Consider the following 20,864-nt stretch of genomic DNA (forward strand, 5'->3'; position numbering starts at 1 on the left):
GTCTGCAACCTATTTATACAATTTTCCACAACACTGACTTCAGCACAGTCAAGAAGAAACCAACCTTCTTCCCCTGTACTCGTGCCGGTGCCCATGAATTGGAACCCATTTCGCCCATACCAATCTTCTCACCTGAAAAGGTGTGATACTTTTTCATTTCTAAATATATTTGTCCTCTGCTAATAAGTGTGCACTTCAGGTAATAATCCCCCTAACTGCTCACAATCCCTCAACAGCACCTTATTTCTGGTCCAACTATTACTGTTACTCTCAATGCCGACTGGATCCTCCCTCTCCCACTCTCTTTCCCCAGCCCAGAAAAGACTCTGGTCCTTAACTCTGGTCCCAGGCAGGCAGACAACCTTCAGGATTCGCAAGTGACAGGTGGATATAGGTGAGGAGGGGTTTACCCACCTATCACTTGCCAGACTTCGTCCTTCCCCCAACTCTCTTCTTTCCAGCTTCTTCTTCCTAGTGCAATCCGACTGATGAAGGGTCCTGACCCAAAACACGCCTGTACACTCGCTTCACAGATGCTGCCTGAGTTAATCTGTGTGTTGCTCATAAATGTCTGTTATTAAGCTTCCAGCAGGTAACTGAGAAGGAGTAGCATGAATTGGTGAATCGCCATTAGTGTTGAGTATGATCACCAGTCTATGCAAAGAAGTGATTGGCCTCCTTGTTTTGCAAGTTTTCCATTGTGCCAAGAAGAAATAAATAATGCCTTTCATGACACCAGAACCTTCCAATCTTGAAGTGTCGTTACTGCTTCAGGAAACATTGCAGTCAAATTCTCTGGACAGCACAGCAAGGCAATGAAATGAAGAACAATAGTTAGCTAGAACATGAAACAAATGTCCCCGATTGTTCATGAATTGTGCTGGGGAAATTCAAACTTCAAGAGTTGTACTTCAAGAGGGCAATTCTAAATGGTGTTTATACTTAGAAGTCAGGAATTATACTTAGAAGTATAAGCTCTGCTCCAAGCAGGAGGATGAGACGGATGTTCGGCAGCTGTGGCGGGGCCTGAATGCAACACCTCGTACAAGGCGAAATCAGGAGGCAGCACACGTCAGCAAAACATCACTCCCTGACGAACTCAATGCGTTTTACGCACGCTTTGATAGGGAGAACACTGATGTGCCTTCTCGAGCCCCCATTCGCTGTGATGGTATTTCGGTCATGGTCACAGAGGTCGACATCAGAAAATCCTTCAGAGGGGTGAACCCTCGGAAAGCACCTGGACCTGATGGCATACCCGGTCGTGTTCTAAAAACCTGTGCGGACCAACTGGCTGGAGTATTTTACGGACATTTTCAACCTCTCACTTCTGAGGTCTGAGGTTCCCATCTGCTTTAAAAGGGCATCAATTATACCAGTGCCCAAGAAGAGCAAGGTGACGTGCCTCAATTACTATCGATCAGTGGCACTAACGTCGGTGGTGATGAAGTGCATTGAGAGGTTGATCATGGTGCAAATCAACTCCTACCTCGCCAAAAACTTGGACCCACTGCAGTTCGTTTACCGCCGCAACAGATCAACGGTGGATGCGATCTCGCTGGCTCTGCACTCTGCTCTGGACCACTTAGACAACAAAAACTCATATGTCAGGCTGTTATTCATTGACTATAGCTCGGCATTTAATCCAATCATCCCCTCCAAGCTGGTTACCAAACTCTCAGAACTGGGTCTCTGCGCATTCCTCTGCAATTGGATACTCGACTTCCTCATTCACAGACCACAGTCTGTCCGTATTGGTGGAAATGTGTCAGCCTCGATAACAATTAGCACGGGAGCACCTCAAGGCATGCTCAGCCCCCTGCTGTACTCACTCTATGCTTATGACTGCGAAGCCGGTCATAATGCGAACTCCATCAACAAGTTTGCTGACGACACCACTTGTGGGACGTATCACAGATGGAGACTAGTCAGAGTATAGAAGTGAGATCGACTGTTTGACCAAATGGTGCCAGCACAATAACCTGGCTCTCAACAGCAGCAAAACCAAGGAACTGATTGTGGACTTTGGAAGGGGTAGGATGGGGACCCATAGTCCCCTTTATATATAATTGGGTCGATGGTGGAGAGGATCAAGAGCTTCCAATACCTGGGCGTGCATATCTCTGAAGATCTCTCCTGGTCCGAGAACACTGATGCAATTATAAAGAAAGCACATCAGCGCCTCTACTTCCTGAGAGGATTACGGAGAGTCGGTATGTCAAGGAGGACTCTCTCGAACTTCTACAGGTGCACAGTAGAGAGCATCCTGACCGGTTGCATCGTGGCTTGGTTCGGCAACTTGAGCGCCCTGGAGCGGAAAAGACTGCAAAAAGTTGTAAACACTGCCCAGTCCATCATCAGCTCTGACCTCCCTACCATCGAGGGGATCTATCGCAGTCACTGCCTCAAAAAGGCTGCCAGCATCATCAAGGATCCGCACCATCCTGGCCACTCACTCATCTCCCCGCTACCTTCAGGTAGAAGGTACAGGAACCTGAAATCTGCAACATCCAAGTTCAGGAACAGCTGCTTCCCCACAGCCATCAGGCTATTAAATTCAACTCAAACAAAACTCTGAACATTAATACCCCATTGCACATTTTAGCTGATTATTTATGTGTGTGTGTATATATATTCAATAGTATATGGTCACACTGATCTATTCTGTATTTATTTATGCCTACTATATTCTGTTTTTCTAAAGCAAAGCAAGAATTTCATTGTCCTATCTGGGACACATGACAATAAACTCTCTTGAATCTTGAAGTTAATGTCTTCTAATTCAAAATTGAGTAGCTCTGCAAATGAACAATATTAGGTAATCGTACAGATTCAATGAAAAAATAATCATCTTTACCAGTGGATATTTAAACTGAAAAATGATGCCCCACTGCTTTGATAATTTGTTCACGTAACTGAATATAAAGGTCTAAGAACAAAAAAAGCTTTACGAATTTATTGCCCACTAAAAAAAATCTTAAAATATTTAACAATTCTTAAGAATTTCCAATGAAACATTTATGGTACAACTGCTTATTGAGTCATCATTTTCTTCACAGAATTACCACAACAGCTGCTTGCATGATGGATTTGAGAAGATACCCACTTGATGAGCAGAACTGTACTCTTGAAATAGAGAGCTGTAAGTATTTGGGTCATTAATATCATTTAAATGTGCTAGAATTGCTATAATTTTATGACAATTACCTCTATGTTTCCAGGTGTTCAGATATATATTTCTAGAATGGAGCCAAAAGAAATAGAATATATTTAAACAAAATATAAGAAACAGGATTGACAGCACCAATTGGAATTATATATTCCTGAATTATCGCTACTAAAGTAGCTGAATTTCTTCAACATACAAACATGTACAAAAAACTGTCACCTTCCTTGCCTTCCCAAGGTTGCTGTTAAACTGCTCAAAATAGACCAGACACCAGAACAAACTGCAAACTGTAATGCTTCAAACAATGAATAGCACCATGCTGACAGAAGGTCAAAGTAGTGCAAATGCACAAGCAATCCTTTGTGTGATAAACATAATTGTATTTCACTGTAGGAAATTTATTGTTTACTTTTCCAGAAGGAAAGCCAAGCAATGTTTAACAACTGTGAACGTAGCAGGATCTTTGGATTCATTGTGAAATGCCCGAGATTGCTCAAAACAGAGCATTTATTTAAGAAGCCATTGTGTCTGTAGAAATCCATTCATTTATTTACTAAACAGCTAAAGTTGAGCAATAAATGCAATGAAGATACTGGGTATTCCAGACAAAACTGTTCTGACCCTGATTTATCTTCAATTAGTTGTTTGCAGTTCACTTTTGTTAAATCATATTCAAACCTCATAAAAATACCTTGGCTCAGCTGACAACATTTAGTCACCTTTATAAATCTTACTTTATAAATCTCATAGAACTTTGATCACATAATGGTTCTTCCACTCATACCCTTTCCACCTCCGAAAACCATATCCAGAACGTTCCTCTTTGTTGAGCTTATTACATATTAATTTAAAAGGTAGTTTTGAATCCAAAGTGAAAAATCACCAGCTTTCGGACTTACTAATTATACTGTCCCGGTCATATTAGGATAGCTTAAATTGACAATCATTACTGTCTAATATTTTCTTCTCTATCTCCTTCTGATGGTGCTTTTGTAAAGCATCAACAGTGCAGCTGCTTTTTTTGTTTCTTACTTGGCTTAATTTTTTGATTGCAGACTCTCCCACTCTGTAGTTACAACTGTCTGTACTGCTGTGGCACAGTGGTGCAGCAGTAGAGCTGCTGCCTCACAGCTCCAGAGACCCTGGTTCAATCCTGAGTAACCCTGACAATTAGATCTAACTAAAACAAGACGTCTCTACTGTTGGTTTGTAACTATTGAATAGTTACGTTGAGAAATCTTTGTGTCAAGAAAGCCATGATAAACATATGTGCTGCAGTAAACACATTTATGCTGAGATTTTCTGCTACAAAATTCTGTTGTGCAAAAAGTCCAATGTTTCATATGCAATAGAATAGACTATGCAAGGTTAATAGGCACTAACGTCTTTCCTGTGCTCATAGAAGAATAAGTAGTACAAGTCAGTGTGGAAAAAAGTTATGGTAGAGAATTTGGATGATGGGATTAAGGAATTTAAAGGTAATCTGAATCTGTCAAGGGTAATCTGAATCTTGAAATCCGATGGGGCATGAAAAGTACTGTAATCACCTGTGTATAGTTGTGAGTGGGCAGAGGGTTGTTGTTTGAATCACAATGGGACAGTTGGTGCAGTGATCGAGTGGGGATTTGATGAAAAGCGTAGGGCAATTTACAGTGAGAGGTAGGATTTTAATTTATCGGGTGTCAACACATTTACCTCTCAGTGCTAGATGGGAACTGCTTGGGCAAATTCCCCTTCACCATTACCAAAGTAAGCCTCGTTTGTGGAGAAGACTTGGTTCTGTGTGAATAGTGGACAGTTGTTCAAGCAGTCAGATGTTCAGTACACACTGTTTGATGCCACTGGACACATATACCTGTGCTGGGAGCATCATGCAACATTTATATATGCACACACAGACATATACATCTGTGTATGTGTGTTGAGAAAGTATGCTCCATTCTTGCTCCATTCACAAAACATTTTAAACAATATCTTGAACTTCTGGACACAAATTAACATATCTTAATGTATGTTAACATATGTGTCATCAGTTTTATAACAACACTTTCACATATCAACATTACACCCTCAGCAGTTAAATTTCTATGTATTTTAATGGTGGGTCAGCTTCTATTTCTGTAATGGAAAATGAATAAAATGAATCAAGATCAAGCAGTTGTGTTCATAGCATTAATACTGAAGTGGAATATCTTAGCTTTTTGAATGGCAACATGAAACATCATTTGTGGTTTTTTTGTAATAAGTTGAATGCCTTCCAATTACTTATCCCATCTGCATGGTTTAAAACTGTCTTTCTGTTGCACGATCTGACCATCTGGTAGTTCCAGATTGTCATGTGGATTCATCTGTTCTGGAAAGTGATGCTCCAACTCTCCAATTGTTAAGCAAAATGAAATCCAGTGGTTCTCATCTCAGTGGTGCCATGACTATGTGGTACCATCACATTCATTTTCTGATAGTTACTAAGAACAAATCACCTTATTTATAATCCAATTGGAATCCATAGAGCATCAATTATTTACAATTCTCAAGATCAATGTTAAATAAGTATTAAATGATTGTTAGTAAAATTGAATCTTCAGTTATTATGTGATATACATTTTTGTTTTAAATGTGTACTTCATGAATACAATTTGGAGAGGCATATGGATATGCAGGCAATGGAGGGATATTGATTATGTACAGGTGGATAAGAGATGGTCTTGGCATCAATTGTGGGCCAAAGGGCCTGTTCCTGTGCTGTATTATGTTATAATTATATAGTTCCCAGCAGGATCAATTGTTTAATTTATCATTATAGATTAATTAGAACAATAATTTATATATAATCTATAACATTTTAATACCCATTTTGTCATTAAGCCTTTTTTAAATCAGGATGTTTGCATCAAAATGGACAGGATAGAAATGTTTTTTTTTAACATATCTAAATACATTTTGAAAGCACAACTACAAATAGGTTGCAACGATCTTGCGAAAAAATAAAAATGTGGTTATCTGTATTTTCAATGAGTAAGATTAATTCTGTGATTCAGTGACACAAACTGCTCCATTCTTGACTGAGAAGATGCCAGGAGTTTAGTCCCTCAGTCACACTGAGGATTTTCCAGTTGCCCACTAGGTGATGTTAAAATATTCTTTATTTAGGGACATTGCTATGCTGTGCATCAATTTAATAAACTAATTAAAATAATGTTTGGCTTTATGTTGGGGTAACATGCTGCATTTATTAATGCAAACAAGTTTTCATAAGCAGGTTAATTCAATGAGATTGAAGATTGGTTATTGTTTGATGAAAAGCTTGTGCTGCAAAGCTGCACAAGTTCACAAGTTATAGGAGTAGAATTAGGCCATTTGGCCCATCGAGTCCACTCTGCCTGATCATGGCTGATCTTGGCCTCCCAAACCCATTTTCTTGCCTTCTTCCCATAACCTTTGAGACTTGTTCTAATCAAGAATGGGTCTATCTCAGCCTTAAAAATATCCACTGACTTGGCTTCCAAAGCCCTATGTGGCAATGAGTTCCGTAGATTAACTACCCTCTGACTTAACAGGTTACTCCTCACCTCCTTTCTAAAAGAGAGCCCTTTAATTCTGAGGCAATGACCTCTGGTCCTAGACTCTCCCACCAGTGGAAACATAATTTCCACATTCACTCTATGCTTTTCATTATTCTGTAAGTTTCAATGAGGTCCCCCCTCAACCTTCTAAACTCCAGCGAGTAGAGGCCCAGTGCTGTCAAACGCTCATCATATGCTTACCCATTCATTCCTGGAATTATTCTTGTAAACCTCCTCTGGACCCTCTCCAGAGCCAACACATCCTTCCTCAGATATGGGGCCCAAATCTGCTCATAGTGCTCCAAATGTGCCTTATAGAGCCTCAGCATTACATCTCTGTTACAAAGCTGCATTACTTTAGCTACATTACAAGCTACATTACAAAGCTGTAGCTGGAGGCGAGTAATTACTGCAGAGTGCTGAAGCACTGAATAGAAGGGGAATTGTGGGGATTGGGGACAGAGCCGTCGGGAGGGGGTCAATTAATTATGTGGAAGAGAGAGGTAAATGAGAGGTTTATTTGAGGGAAAGCATGTGTCAAAGATTATGACAATTAAACCATATTTATAGTTCGTTATTGACACAATTTAGGATTAAGATACCCAATTAAATAAATTTCTCACACTTTCAAATTTCTCCAAATTGACAGATTAAATATTTCACCAAGGTCATCACTATTTAATAGATTGATACAAATACATCGATAGATGCTCCTGAACACATCATCAGTGATGTAACCTGGGGTCATTGGGTGTTTCGGGTCTTTCAACATCAGACACCCTCACCCAGGCGACCCAGCTGTGGTTGATCAGACCACGACTTGTGTTCAGGTGGCATTCGCTCCTCCCCATGGACCTCCTCTCCTGATCCAGAGCCATCTCGAGGCCTTCTCCGCTGCCTCTGTGGTGTTCTCGATGGCCCTTCTCCTTGCCACTCCGTTGATGCCCAGTGCACTCAAGGCTTTGTAGAGCGACCGCCCTGCAAAACCTCTGCAGCCAACCTAGATGGGCATACACCTTGCCTTCCAGCCCTGCTTGCGGCAGTCTATGACCAGTTCTTCATATTTGGCCATCTTCCTCTCGTGGGCCTCCTCCAGACGGTCCTCCCACGGCACTGTCAGTTCCAACAAGACGATGTTTTTGGTCGCCTCTGAGGAGGATATCTGGCCTCAGGGTGGTCGTGGCAATGTGCTGTGGGAACTTCTAAAATTTATTCCTACAGATTTAATTGTATATGTGGAATTCCTTGAAAGTAGTACAGTAGTGATTGGTTCTAATTTTTATTGTTTTGCAATGTGAATTAATTGCATGAGTCTAAAAACAAAATATTATTAAAACACTAGTTCAGACTAAAGATAGACAAAATGCTGGAGTAACTCAGTGGGTCAGGCAACCCTGGAGGACATGGATAGGCAATGTTTTGGGTCAGAACCCTTCTTCAGACAGCACTAGTTCTGACTAGTCAGGCAAGAGCAAATATGTGAACATTTAGTTAAAATAAAAATAGAAGGTAATATCTTGTGAGATGCAGAATTGCCTTCAGACAATGGTAGGTCCTTGCTGTCTGCAAAGGGGTAAACAGCACAATTTGCTAAACATAGATCAGTTGTGATGATGCTTGACCTTGGGTTATTTTCATTTCAGATGGGTACACTACGGATGACATTGAATTCTATTGGCGTGGAGGTGAGAGAGCTGTGACCGGAGTGGAAAAGATTGAGTTACCACAGTTTTCTATTGTCGATTATAATCTACTTTCCAAGAACGTTGTTTTCTCTACAGGTATTTTACACTGAATACCCATAAATATGTGAGCAATGGAATTATTTTAGAAAATGTAAATAGAAGCTATCAGACCAAGTTAATACATGGTGTAAAAGAAAAGCTCGTTCTGTATGAGTGCTAATAAATGTATGCAAAACTACCATATCACAAGCAGGCAACCAAACCTGAAGTACATTTCAGCAGATTCAGTCCTGACCTTGGATGCTGTCTGTGTGCTGTTTGCACATTTTCCTTTGTTTCCAGAATTTTTGAAGGAATATGTTTGATATATTATATGAACGATTTTTGAAACCCTCATCTGTGCCTTCTTCATCCTAGATGTTACCATCTCAATGCCTTCCACTACAATTTTCATCAAATGCAAACTTAAATTCATAAAAAAGCTGTTTCCAATATCTTAATTCAAACAAGTTCTGTTTACCCTTCATATCTGAACTCTCAATTTAATAAAAAAATTCTTGATCATAGTTTTGTAAATGTATCTCTCCTTCCCACTCTAATCTCTGCCAAACAACATCCCATAAGGATAACTATGCCTCTCCATCTGGGCTCTTGTTTATTTGTGGATTGTATTTGCTGAACCAATGGTTTAATCAACTTACATGGCTGAATTCAGTGGAATTTCTTCCCTGAACATTCTTTCTCCTCCTTTAATATGCTCCTTAAAAGCTAGCTTATGTCCAAGCTTTTCATCAAATGTCCTAACATCTCCTTGCACGACTTGGTGAGAATTTGGTGTGATAATGCTTCTGAAAAGCACCCTACGTCAATGTTGAATCCACCAAATAAATGTATTTCCTTTCCTATCAAAAAATGTGTGTCCTTATAAGGATAAAACAGAGTGGCTTTCTAAATTGTGAAATGCATGAAGCAGTAAAGATATAAAGTGATTTGAGCAGTTTTATATACAATATACCGGTAGGTCATTAAAATGTCATGGAGAAGTACCGAAGATAACCAATATGATTAAGGGAATTCTGATACAAGTAGTTAGCAGCTAAATTAAAATGTACTAGTTAGATTATACTTGAAGTACTGTAACCAGTTCCTGGCATCATTGCTTAGGAACCTTAGGGGTAGATTGATCAGAAAAACACATGGAATACAGGGGTTAACTTACTTGGAGAAATTATAATAAGTTGAGTTATGTTCACTGGAATCCAGAGAGTTAATGCATGATTTGATTATGTTTATATTAACATAGATACAGAGAAATTTTAAATTGGTGGAAGAATTTAACACAGGGAGGCTTAATCTACAAACTAGAGATAAGCCTTTCAGGAGTGATATTGAGAGAATAATTCTGAATACAAAATTGATAGTAATTTTATACATTTAGTTGGTAGTGGAATAATTATTGATATTTAATCTGAGGCAGATATATTTTTATTAACCAAAGATAGTAAGGGATACGAGGTAAAGGTGGATTAATAACATTTGGTCTCAATCAACAATGAGCTCTGAAAGGCAGAGAACATTCGTATGAAATAACAATGGCTTATTTGTTTTTCATTTCACCTTTTTCCATAACTTTAGGAATAGATGATGACAAATGGGATTTAATGGGTTTTCTTTGGTTTGCTTGTTGGGAAATAAAATTACCTATACTTAATACAGATTTAATATTTTGGTCATGGTCAAAGTTGTAAGTATTTATATATTTTTCAGGTGCTTACCCCAGGCTTTCCCTCAGTTTCAAGCTGAAAAGAAACATTGGTTACTTCATTCTGCAAACATATATGCCCTCCATCTTGATCACCATCCTTTCTTGGGTGTCTTTCTGGATTAATTATGATGCGTCTGCTGCACGAGTTGCTTTAGGTATGTTGTTTAAGTACTTGCAGTTTAGAACAGCTACTGTTATTTATTCCTTTCTTCCTGCATTACTGAATGCTGAATTAGTACGAGGAATTCATTTAGAAAATAGTTTTGAAAAGCAATCATTAAGCTCCCTCATCACACAAATGACTTGATTAATTTAGTTTAGGAATACAGCGCGGAAACAGGCCCTTCAGCCCACCAGGTCCGCGACGACCAGCGATCCCCGTGCACTAACGCTGTCCTACACAAACTAGGGACAATTTACAATTATACCAAGCCAATCAATCTACAATCCTGTAGGTCTTTGGAGTGTGGAAGGAAATCCCGGAGAAAACCAACGCAGGTCACGGGGAGAACGTACAAACTCCTTGAACTCAGAGACAAGCACCCGTAGTCTGGATGGAACGTGGGTCTCTGGCTCTGTAATGCAGCAACTCTACCGCTGCGCCACCGTGCTGCCCCCTCAAAAGTTCTGATTGTCTATTCCATCTATGCTCCTCATAATGTAATATACTTCTATCAAAGCAATACAGCATCCCCTAGTGAGGGTGCCAAGGGGTTTTAGGAGACAGCAGGAGAATGGGGTTGAGAGGGAAAGATAGATCAGCCATAATAGAATGTGGAGTAGACTTGATGGGCTGAATGGCCTAATCCTGCTCCTAAAACATGAACTGATGAGCATTTGCAATGTTTCACCATGTGCACCTGGAGGCCAGACCTTTTTGTAAAATCATTGCCTCAGCTAGATCTCTAGAACCAAATTCAGTAATAACAACCTGTCAGTGGAGCATTTTAATTTTTTAATTATGTTCATGCATTCAGAACATTTAACCTTTTTTAAAATCTAGTTAATTAACTATTTTGCACATGGGGTAGAAAGGTACTGTTTTTCCAAGAATTTGTCATACACATTTTTATTGGATCTTGATATATCCATGTGAAATGTATTTGAAAAGTACTAACATAATGAAGAGTTTCGTTGGTTCAGTAACCCATTGGAAAAAATTGCACTGTTTAGAACAATTTGTAGTGGAATGAATGCCATAGAAATATTTTTGTTTATTAAATTATTTATGCATGAGCAAACTTCTTTTCACTCTTTCCAAACATATATTGTTTATAATGTTTTGAGTCTGTTTTCTAAGACTGCTTCAGTGATTTAATTTGTTTTTCAGTATGATGTGTAGTGCTATCTGATAGGAGAAAGCAAGTTTAAATGTTGATAACTATACATTCAGGATTATTACGTAATACTTTACAGGTATTACCACGGTACTTACTATGACTACAATCAACACCCATCTCCGGGAAACCCTTCCAAAGATCCCCTATGTAAAAGCTATTGATATGTACCTGATGTGCTGCTTTGTGTTTGTTTTTTTGGCCCTTTTGGAGTATGCACTGGTTAACTACATCTTTTTCGGAAGAGGACCACAACGGCAAAAGAAGATTGCAGAGAAAGCAGCTAAAGCCAACAATGAGAAGATAAGATCAGGAGACAAGGTATTATCTAGTGGGGAGAGTCAGATTGAAGCATTTCAAGGGTGCATATAATTAATGCTATTGGATGTGAATGCTTAAAATGAATAGTCCTTAAATCAATGGATCTCAGCGACTAATATCACAAGCACCCTTTGATGGGTAGCAGTCTATTCGAACAGATGGGGATAGACTCATTCTGCGTGCACCACTTACCTCACCAGCTGCTGCCATCTTGATCATTGTTTCTTACCATGTTTGCAATGCATTAAATGAAAGTGCCATTCCAAACCAGGTGACACTCGGCGAGCAGCCAGAGGTCCCAGAAGCTCTTTATGTGGGGAAACGTGAGGGAGGCGGAAATGAGTTCACACTCAATTTCAGACATTGGGTGGTACAGTTGCTGGGACTAGAGTGAGAGCAAGTGGCAGTCAGGGAATGACTCAGACCAGGTGAGTGTGGGTGGCTAGAGAGTGATGAAAAATTTGGAGGAATGGGAGAGCACAAGTTGAAATGGGAAAGAGGAGTGCGTCTGAGGGCAGGGTTTGGGGAAGGGGGACTGATGGATGGACAGGGTTATAGGAATGGATAACAGTCTTTAGAGATACAGCGCGGAAACAGGCCTTTCGGCCCACTGAGTCCACGCCGAACAGCGATCACCCCAAACACTAGCATTATCCTACACATCATTTTACCAAAGCCAATTAACCTACAAACCTGTACTTCTTGGAATGTGGGAGGAAACCGGAGCACCCGGAGAAAACCCACGCAGTCACAGGGAGAACATACAAACTGCACAGCAGCACCCGTAATTAGGATTGAACCCAGGTCTCTGACATTGTAAGGCAGCAGCTCCACTACTGTGCCACTCCCAAGACGAGAGGGTTAGAGAAGGGGATGCTGTGGAAGAGGGTGTGGTCACAGTGTGAACGCACACAGAAATATGTGTAACATCACCCTGAGACCAGAGATCTCCCAGTCTAACATTTGTTTTCTATATTTTCATAATCGACGGTTACCCAGTCTTCTTTCTCATCGGCTACACCTGTAGGTTTTCATGCAGATGGACTTCTGACATTTAACATTTAATCTTCAGTGGAATTAGCACCAGTAATTAAAATGTTGAAAGTAGCTAAATAGTAATAATTAATCATATAACTGGAACAAGTAAACTGTGAACAACTAACTATAAATCTATTGGCTTACCAGGAATAGGAAGCCATCGCATTGTGAAATATCGGATGGGGCTTGTAAAGTCAATGAACCATTGCTTTTGGCTCTGGCAGAAAATTATTAAGAAGCTCTACTGTAAAGGCCCAGCGTTATTTTTTTTGTTGTTGTAAGGAAAAAGTGGGAAATATGATAGTTTTATTTCCACTACCATCAGTTGTTGAGCCAGTGAATGTATGAACTGCTTATATATCCCAGCAAAACTCAACATCACCCATCCATTCCCTGCTAAGATGCTGCCTGACCAGCTGAGTTTTCCAGCATGTTGTGCTTGTCTCAAGTTTCCAGCATCTGCAGTTCTTTGTGCCTGAAGATAGCAAAGATATATATTTAAAACCAGTACAATAGTTTATAATCATCTGCCCCATCATTGGCACCCACAAGGCAGAAATTACCGAATATATCTTTAAATACTTATCTATCCCAGCCTAAAAATAAAATCAGACAATGCTTGAAACACTCGGCAGGTCAAATAACATATGTGGGAACAAAATGAAAATCAATGCTTTAGTTTGAAGACAATATTAGAATTGGGATCAGAGATTTTCAATTGTAGCAAGTTTGAGGGAGTGAGGAATGGCTAGGACAAAGAATATCTGATCAGCTATTGGTGGAAATCATCTGATTGCTAGGTTAAGGAGAGAAATAGATGTATGTTAATAACCCAAGGGAAAAATTCAAGGTCCTAAATGATCTAAATGAGGGGTTTTCTAATAACATGACGTTATTTGTGATCTTGTTGAAACCGTAATATGTCCAGTCATTTGAATTTTCAGGAAAATAATTTGATGAAAAGTGTTTCTTTATCTAATATTGGGGTTTTTTTAACCTTCAGATGGATCCACATGAAAATATTCTCCTAAGCACACTTGAGATTAAGAATGAAATGAGTGCTGCTGAGATCACAATGTGCATCGGTGATCCCAGAAGTACCATGATGCCATATGACACCTCTGGTATTCAATACAGGAAGGCAGGATTGTCCAGGCACAATTTTGGAAGGAGCGCCTTGGAAAGACACGTAGCCCAAAAGAAGAGCAGGCTACGGAGACGTGCTTCTCAGTTGAAAATTAATATCCCGGATTTGACTGATGTGAATGCCATTGACAAGTGGTCACGGGTGATATTTCCCCTTGTTTTTGGATTTTTCAATGTAGTCTACTGGCTGTATTATGTGAATTAAGATGAAGAATGTGCACAGACAGTATCTTTCCACATTTTATTTGTTTTGCAACAAGGTGGAACCATCGTTTTGAATATGAGGTTGTTCAGAACAAAATTTGCATGCACTTTAACTCCTAAATGGCTGGCTCTATCGAACTCTTCATTGATTAAGTTCTGAGAATTGAAACATTTAGCTGTGTCTGTGATTCTACTTATCACAATTAAGTTATAGAGTAATATTTTCCTTTTTTTAATAATATATCTGCCTCAGATCAGTCCATATACCTATCACATCAAAATGTGTTTATTTAAAAACGATAACATAGCTATAATTTTTCATTTACGAGCAAGAACCTCTCTCTGAATTTTTAGTTATGATTAAGCAGTAACTTTAACAACGTTTTCTATCATTTAAGCACGTTCAACACAGTGCTAGTTTGTCAAAGCAGCCTTGTTAAAGGCTGAGAGACAACGATGCATGCAAGGTGACTAAGAGCTGCTATTCATTTAAATGAAAACAAAATAACTGTTCAAACTGAAGACATTAGGACACAAAGTTTAGAGTGGACCTTCAAAATAATGTTAGAACTCGAGTCTGCCTTTTACAGAATTATGAAATTACATTTAATCCAAATCCTGAAAAGATCTCATTTGTATACACACTACAAAGCATTTCAACTGAAAATGTTGATCGTGTCAAATAATGTGTACATTGCTTTTTTTTTAAAATTATTGTCATTAATACATTCAAGTTAATATGGAAATAATTGACCCCATTGACTATTGAAAAGGTGAAAACATAATAAACACCTCATGTACACTGAAGGTCCAATTCAATAGTAAATTCCCAAGTTACAAAAGATGGTCAGTCGTTAAGTTATAAAGGTTGCAGACTTATTACGACTAAGTGATAATTTGCTAACCCACCACAAAGAAATCTAGGTCTTGATAATTAATAGCTGGCCTGTTCTTTGCTCAATGTAGAAAGGAAGGTGAAATCTTTCACTGATCTTTAGCTAGGGAAATCCGAGGGAGGAACTGTTTCATCCATCTATTTGTGAGATTTGTTGAAAATAGGTTGATCTGTGGGTGCCCATCATAATCGGAAATAAAAAAGCACATTTTGACTTTGTAATGGAATATTTACCAGTGAGAGTCAATGATGGTCCAACACTTTTCTCTACCGCTGCCAGAAACAATGCACTCATAAAATAATATCAACCTTGTGTTTTAATATTTTTAATATACCGCAGCATAATAATGTTCCATAATTTATTAGAACATATATTTTTATTTTAATGAACTGTAGGTGGTTTCTAATCCACCAATTCTATTTTCCTTCTACATAGTCCCATGTAATGTGTCAAATATAATTACAGAAGAAATTATGGCCTTGCAGAAAATACATTTATGACTAAGGTCAGCGTGAAATGACTTTAAATTGCTTAGAGTTAAATGCATTCTACTTAAGTTCATATAAATCTATCATCACGGAACATTTATAGAGGATTTTCAGTTCAGTTTCATGTATTGTAAAAATAAGTTTCATGTAAGCTTTTATAAAAGAATGTGTTGATTTTGTAATGTGTCAAAACGTCACGTCTGTAAACCATATTAATCTGTTAACCAGCAAACAGAATGTAATTAGTCCATTGTTATATAGGTGTAACATCGGTAATGTAAATTAGGCAGGTAATTGATATTCAAGGAGGCATTACCAAGTGCAGAAACTATTTTTATAGTTAAGATTATTTTGTACACTCAAGGATCATCTACGCCTGAGTTAAGATCCAGTGTAGATAAGTAGAGAATGAAAAGCTGTGCTGTTGTGGGGACCAGAATGTTCACATTATTCTCTCATTATCTGAATTAGAATCCAGTGACTTTAAAGATAACTATATCTGAATTTCAGGGTCATCTGAATGGTGTAGCTAAGCACATTCTACAGTATGCCTTTTGGTAAGTGAGTGTAGCTTTAGTGTGGTGGAAAAAATCAAGTCCTTTTGCTGAGAGACAAGTTTTAGTGATCTTTCACAAGCATTAGTCTATCAAATTCCTTACTCGTCCAAATCCATAAAGCAGACACTCTTTCTGACTGCATTAATTTTGCATTCGCATCAGCCTCCTTTTTTCACATGGAGCCAGCTATTCAGGCGTTATGTGTTTTAAGAGCTTGAAAACACATTAATATAATTACACCAATTGTAATGTGATTCACAGCTATCTGTAAATATTAATAATTTGTGGACAGGGAGTATATTTTCTAGTTATTCATCCATTATTTTAATTTAGTTTCAATGCTTTACAAATGTTTACATAAGCAACGCTCTGTGTTTTTCTTCAGAATTATAAATAGATTGGAAATGGGTAACTCTTAAAATCTCTTCAAGCATATGAAGATAATTGTAGGCACAAAATAAAGATGAAACATTTGGGTACATTGACAGAGCCAGGGATTTAGAGTGCATGCCAATATGTTCTTGAACTGTGTTCCGAAGAGTTGTTCATGCAACTCGGATCTGATTCTTGCACCCACATAACCTTAGATCTTGGATAGAAAATGAAGGAAACTTCAGCACCTAAAGTTGTTCACCCAAAATTGAGCAGCAAAAATGCTTCGAGCAAGTACCAATGTAAAAGATTTTTATGGATTCCATGCATTACTTAACATAACCTCAGTCTATTTGTAAACAAATGAAAGCATCAATTCTCTACAAACATTTCACAAACTAATCAATCTCTCCCGATACACAATATACCAAAATGTTCCATGTTGCAGTTTTGGTTAACAAAAGGAAAACTAAAGAAGACTGAAGAATAGTTTGGCAATTTAACACCAACAGTTGCTAGCACTTTTTTTGCATTTCTAGAAGGTCACTTTGATTATACAGATAGATTGTCTGATTTGTGATATTTATCTTCATAGTATTAACAGATTGGTAGGTTTTGTTCCTGGTGTTAGAAACTGCCAAATGCAGTTACACCATCAGTTTGCACATAGTTAATTTGCAATGTTGTTGGAAGGAGTGAATGTACTAAATAATTGACTGAGATAATGAAATCAGCAAGACAAAGAATGTTGGTAATACTCAGCAAATCAGTCCACGCCTGCAGAAAGGGAAACAGACATTAATATTTCAGTTCAGAAGACTCTTCGTTTAGTCGTTCAACATGAAACACTAACTGTTTTGCTTTCCATAGAAGCTGCTTGACTTGTTGATTGTTTACAGTGTTTTGTTTTTATTTCAGATTTCCACCATCTACAGTTTTGTTTAGATTTTCTTTCGTGAGACAAATCTACTGAACTCACATCGCTTAAAGTTAAAAGTAGAAAATGTCCTTCTTATAATTGATATAATTGATTTTTTTTTCCATATTGTGTGTGAATATTATGCATTTCGACATTGTCCACAAGCCAGCACAGCTGGAGTTAGGCATCATAGAGATTGTCAACAACAATAATCTGAACACATTTTCACCAACAAAATATTGTTGGAACAATGCAGTATCACAGATGCCATAGTTCTGACGACTTATTGTGCTGGTCTCTGGATGATGATATAACTTAGGTAGAAAGAAGAAAACAGGTGTCATGGGCCTGGACCTCGTTTGAGGTATCTACATTCTCTAAAGAATGGAACCGGATGGCTCACTTCTCTTACATAATTTTACAGGCATCTAGTAAAAATTCTAATCCATCATCACCCTTAAACAAGTTCATCATGACCTTGAATATGTTTTCATCAAATAAACAGTTCTGAATGAATAGATCTAGCATTAAGAAAATGGTAAGTAGCAGCAAAAATTTTTTTTATGATAATTAAAAAAAATTTAAATGAATTAGATATTTGCTACTTAACTTTTTTTTACTAATGCAGTGGATATTTTGTTTCCTTTAATATTAATTGGCAAATGTATAGTTGAGAATTGATTTGATTACTTATGTAACACATGGTATACTAATTTTTTTTAAATTGAATGTGGCTAAATATGGTTAGCCAGAATGTATTCTTAACCCCAATCATGATTTACTATCAAATAACAAAATAACTACAATTCCAGGACAGTTTTTATCTAAAGTGAAGTAGCGCCTTTTTTCAGAACCCATAGATCAAGAAGTGTGAAAATAATGTCAATATAGTGCTCTATGGATTGTACTTATAGGTTTTTTTAAAGAACCTTTTTATATACTTGAACGTTGGTAGAAATCTACATTATTCAACAGTCCTTTCATCCTTTACCCTCAGAAATTCTTTCCCCAGAAATCTCAACTTCAGTTTCACAACATCAAAACTGTACCCCCAATGTTAGGAGAAACACACTGAATTGAGTTTCTTCCAAATCAAATTTCTTCCTAACTGAACTGGTTCAACAGATGACTGTACATCTGGCTATTACATATACAGTTGTTCTATAAGACCTAATGTTCAGTGGCAGGTCCATTAATTCAATACCTTCTGTGGTGCATAGTGCTAAAAGACAGCTCACCCTGATTTTACATGTATAATATTAAATAATTAAAATCCTATTCTATCGGAAATATACACCCTAATTTTGAATCCCTTCATTTGTTTGGATTATCAACATCAAATCCGGAAGTTATTGCCCCTTCAAAATTGTCGTTGAGAAAATGGTGAGAAGGCACTGCCTTGAACTGCTGCAGACCTTCTGGAAGCAGAGTTCAGGATTTGATGATGATTTCAGTGTTGCTGAAGGAATATGTTTCCATGTCAGGATGGAGTAACAAGTGGTGGTGTTCATGTGTTCCTGAATGCTTTGCTCTCCATGTGGTCGAAGGCAGGGCTTTGGGAGGTGTTGTTGGAGTAAGGTGAGTATTGGCAGTTTGCAGATGGTACACTTTGCAACTGCTGTGCCCTCTAGTGGAGCAGGGAATGGACATGTAGCGTACAGGATGAGGTACCAATTAAGTAGACTGCTTTGTCTTGGATAGTGTTGAGCTTCTTGAGTGTCATAGAAAATGCTCTCAAGCAGGCAAGTGGATAGTGGAAAGGCTTTGGATGAAGATGTGCTCCGTCTGTTGAATAATCTTTGTTCTGTTTAGCATGAGTAGTCCTGTGTTCATCTTTACCAGATTCCATCACCTGGTACTGCTTCCAGCATAATTCTACAATTATGGAATCAGGACTGATCCCCTGATCAGTTAGCATGAGTGAAGTGAGAGATTTTCATGATTTGTGGGACAACAGATTGTAATGTACATTTCTGCTACTATTTGATAGGTCGTTCACAAGCTGCCAGAGTTGAGGCAGGGACTATCCCAACGTTTAAGAAACAATTAGATACATGTATAGGACAGGTTTGGAGGGATATGAGCCAAACGTGGGCAGGTGGGACTAGTGTAGCTAGGACATGTTGGCCAGTGTGTGCAAGTTGGGCCGAAGGGTCTGTTTCTACACTGTATCGTTCTATGACTCTATAACAAGGAAGCACATAGATTGGGAACACAGAGGAGCCATGATTCATTAGCTGAATAAGTACACAAAGTATTGGATTAACTCAGTGGGTCAGGCAGCATCTCTGGAGAACATGGATAGGTGACGTTTCAGGTTGGGAGCTTTCTTCAGACTGATTGTAGGGTGGGTAGGGGGAGAAATCTGGGAGCGAGGGAAGGCAGCACAAAACATGGCAGATTCGTAAGGTGAAAGTGTGCAATACATATTAATCAAGTAGTTATCTTGCTCAGGTGCCTTTGGTACATGGATGTCACTGTACTGCTCCCTCTGGTGGATCAATGTGACAGGACATGGCCATAGATTGTAATGGGGGAGTGTTGCATAGTTTGTCTGACCAAGTTAAGATGTGCTTGACAGCTCCCCAAATTTAGACACTCGTCTCCAGCTGTTTGTTTTGCAAAGTCAACGGTTCTATGAGCAACATTGTAACATTCAGTGCCTGAGAACATCTGGTTGTACACTCTTTGTTACATCATTTCAAAGAGCATTTAAATAAACTGTTAGTACAATCCTAATTCTAGCCATCAGGTCGGGCTGGTATATTTTCTCCCCAAAGGACATTTTGAACTGGTTGGCTTTTTTAATGGTGAAGATTACAAATGACTCTTTTTTTCTTTTTAATTCCATGTTCTTATCCAAATTTAAATTCCACAACTGCCATCATGGGATTTGACTTTGGATCTCTTCCCTGTTCCTTCAAGACTAATAATTTAACTAATACTTAATTTGTGTCACATTTAGAAGAACCCTTCTCCACTCCCATTACTAGGTCATAGTGACTAAACCTTTTTGAAATCATAAAATAGTTTACTAGTTTTAATAGAGATATGACAAATGACTAAAGTCAAGATATTACATGTATGGAGGGATTATCATAGAATTCGTCAAATATGTGGTTTCAAAGCAATTGTTTTGCTACCATTAGCATCTATGCATCTACATTGATGTTTTCCATTCAGTTTCATTGTCCTACCATTCTCAATATCAAACTTACCATACTTGCAGTCTCATTTACTGCTGGGATGAGCATTTCTTTCCGCTCTGAGTATCAGAAACTGCACAAATATTGATTTTGAATCATATTCTTCAGTGCCCAAATATAAAATCACATTATTTTAACAGAGATTATAACTAGATTACACTGGTTGAAAGTATTCAGATTATGATAATCAGACCATCC

The 20,864-nt window shown here is 38.3% G+C and overlaps 1 protein-coding gene across 1 annotated transcript in view; it reads left to right on the forward strand.

Moving 5' to 3' along the window:
• Positions 1-15,791, forward strand: part of gabrb2 (gamma-aminobutyric acid type A receptor subunit beta2) — a 98,802-nt gene extending 83,011 nt beyond the window's left edge. Inside the window, exons 5-9 of the mRNA XM_033029239.1 lie at positions 3,060-3,142; positions 8,376-8,513; positions 10,185-10,337; positions 11,599-11,840; positions 13,882-15,791. Coding sequence (XP_032885130.1) covers positions 3,060-3,142; positions 8,376-8,513; positions 10,185-10,337; positions 11,599-11,840; positions 13,882-14,229 — 964 coding nt within the window. The 3' untranslated portion in view covers positions 14,230-15,791. The remainder of the gene's footprint in view (positions 1-3,059; positions 3,143-8,375; positions 8,514-10,184; positions 10,338-11,598; positions 11,841-13,881) is intronic.
• Positions 15,792-20,864: the final 5,073 nt, after the last annotated feature.

Source organism: Amblyraja radiata, chromosome 11 (assembly GCF_010909765.2).
Source record: "Amblyraja radiata isolate CabotCenter1 chromosome 11, sAmbRad1.1.pri, whole genome shotgun sequence".
NCBI lineage: Eukaryota > Metazoa > Chordata > Chondrichthyes > Rajiformes > Rajidae > Amblyraja > Amblyraja radiata.